At 63.6% G+C, this 2,198-nt stretch overlaps 1 protein-coding gene across 1 annotated transcript; it reads right to left on the reverse strand.

Annotated features, from left to right (window-relative positions):
* Nucleotides 1-340: 340 nt before the first annotated feature.
* LOC104128772 (glycine N-methyltransferase) lies at nt 341-2,106 on the reverse strand (the record flags this gene model as incomplete). The annotated part of the gene is made up of 5 exons (XM_009641619.2): nt 341-572; nt 669-790; nt 963-1,105; nt 1,518-1,631; nt 1,977-2,106. Coding segments are annotated over 5 exons (681 nt in total), but the record flags the coding sequence as incomplete, so codon positions are not given.
* Between the last annotated feature and the right edge of the window lie 92 nt (nt 2,107-2,198).

Genomic DNA, 2,198 nt, shown 5'->3' on the forward strand with positions numbered 1-2,198 from the left:
CGCAAGGGAGAAGAGCAGTTGCACTACACCTCTGTGAGTGGTGCAACCACCCAGGAGCCAACCCACCACTGCCTCTGCTTCAATCGGAGCCCCAAACCCCACACCACGGGCATCTACAGCTGGGCGCTTGGAGGTGAGACTGTGTCTGCACCCACCCCACGCTCACCCCAGGATAGGCACTTCGTTCCCTGGGAGTCCTGAGGTGGCTGCAGCCATTGCCCTCAACCCATACCCTGCCCATACATGGACACACGGACCACGGCCTCCAGTAGTTCTCATGAGCGCTCTTAATTAATAGGAGAGGGCTCCCAGGCAGATCTCAGCGATGTCCCCAGCCCCCTGCTTGTCCTCAGAGCCACTTGCAGTTATCAGCCACGACAGTCTCATCTCTGTGGCCCCCTCAGGCTGTCTTCTTCACAACATGGATGAAGTAGCAGGGGATGTGGGCCTGTCCTGGGCTGTAGGGCTGGAAGTCCCCCAGGACGCTGTGCTGGCACTTCCCCTGGAAGGCGCCTTTCAGCAGGGCTGTGAAGGCCTCCAGCCGGTGTGGGTAGTAGGAGAGCCGAAACTTGCTGCAAGGAGAGAATGAGGGTGAGGCAGAGAGGGGCCAGCGGTGCATGGCACCAGCCATCCCCCCCATCAGGAGCCACCCCCACGGCCCCTCTCACCTCATCTCTGGGGCTGCCCCTGCTTCGGTGGGGGGAACCTGCACTGTGTAGTCCAGGGTCACCATGTGTGCCTTGTTGTTTACCAGCAGCACTGAGGTGGTGATGTCCTTGGTCAAATCACTCTGGAGACCACAGGAGGACATCTGTGTCCTGGGGGAGTGCTGTGGCCCCCCTAGCCTGGGCACAGCCTTGCTCCCTGCCCTGCTCCTTGCCCTGCCTGGCCTCCTTGGGGCCAGGGGGCTGGGGTTGGGACAGGGGGAAGTGGGATGGGGGCAGGGTCTGCCAGCCACCCACCTTGTAGTAGATGTTCTTGCCAGGTGGTGCACAGCCAGTGGCCAGAATGTGATCATAGTTGCGGTGGTCAATGACCAAGACACCCCCGGGCCGCACCATGCTGGCGATGTTCCTCAGGGCCAGCTTGTGGTCACTCTGGTCCCCTGGGGAGGAAACCGTGGGGTTCCCCGGACACTGGCTGTACCCCATGGCACAGCCCATAGGGCCTCATCTCGATCTCGGCCATAGACACCTCAGGCACGTTCTCAGCCTCACTGGGCCAGAGCATGCCATGTGGGGAAACCACCACCCCGCTTGTGGCACAAGTCTGGGTGTGTCTCCAGTCTTGCCAGAGATGTGACAAAGAGGCACACAGCGCCACCACACGACCCAACAATGGCCCCACTCATGCCACGAAGTGGGGCACTTTCTCAGCCTCCCTGGAGACATGCCATGAAACAGCAACACCACTCTGCGTAATCCACTGCCCAACTTATGACATGAGTTAGGGCATGGTCTCAGCCTGCCAGGAGATGCTGTACATATGTGTATAGGTACCCCCTCACCCCAACTCACCTTTGAAGTCAGGCAGGTGCGCGAAGGAGTTGCCCAGGCAGATGACTGCATCAAACCCATCCCCTGGCTTCTCCAGGTCCTTCTCCAGTGTGAGCCAGTTGGCCTCCTCGATGACTGCAGCACAGGGGAGCGGATGAGAGCAGGGCCACCCCTCACCTACCCGGCAGCCTCCCCTGCATGCAAGAACCCCCCCCCCCCCCCCCCAGCCCTGCCTGGGCCCCGGTGGGTGCTGGATCCAGCCTGGGACCAGCAAGCAGGCCAGGGCCATGGCCTGGGCTTGCCGAGCCGAGCAGCCAGCGCCAGCAGGTCCCTGCAGCAAGGCCACCTGGCCCAGCAGCACCCACGCAAGGGGCCTGAGCCCACCACGAGGGGCTGGGAGGGGTTCAGGGCAGAGGTCCCCAGCGCCGGGGTGGGGTGTTGGTGTCCGCGTGCTCCTCCCGGCCCCCGTGGTCCCCGCACCCCATCGGTCGAAGGGCTCCTCCTTGCGCCGCTCCCAGCGCTCCTTCAGCGCGTACTTGAGCATCTTGTCGCTGGCGTCGACGCTGGTCACCTGGAAGCCCTCCTCGAGCAGCATGATGGAGTCCACCCTGGGGACAGGGCTGTCAGCGGGGGGGGGGGCAGCTGAGGGGGCCCAGGGGCGCTGGGGACGGCCGTGGGCAGCGGGGCCCAGGGTAGCCCCGG

The sequence above is a fragment of the Egretta garzetta genome, unplaced genomic scaffold, assembly GCF_000687185.1.
Source record: "Egretta garzetta isolate BGI_Z169 unplaced genomic scaffold, ASM68718v1 scaffold17, whole genome shotgun sequence".
In the NCBI taxonomy this organism is placed as follows: Eukaryota; Metazoa; Chordata; class Aves; order Pelecaniformes; family Ardeidae; genus Egretta; species Egretta garzetta.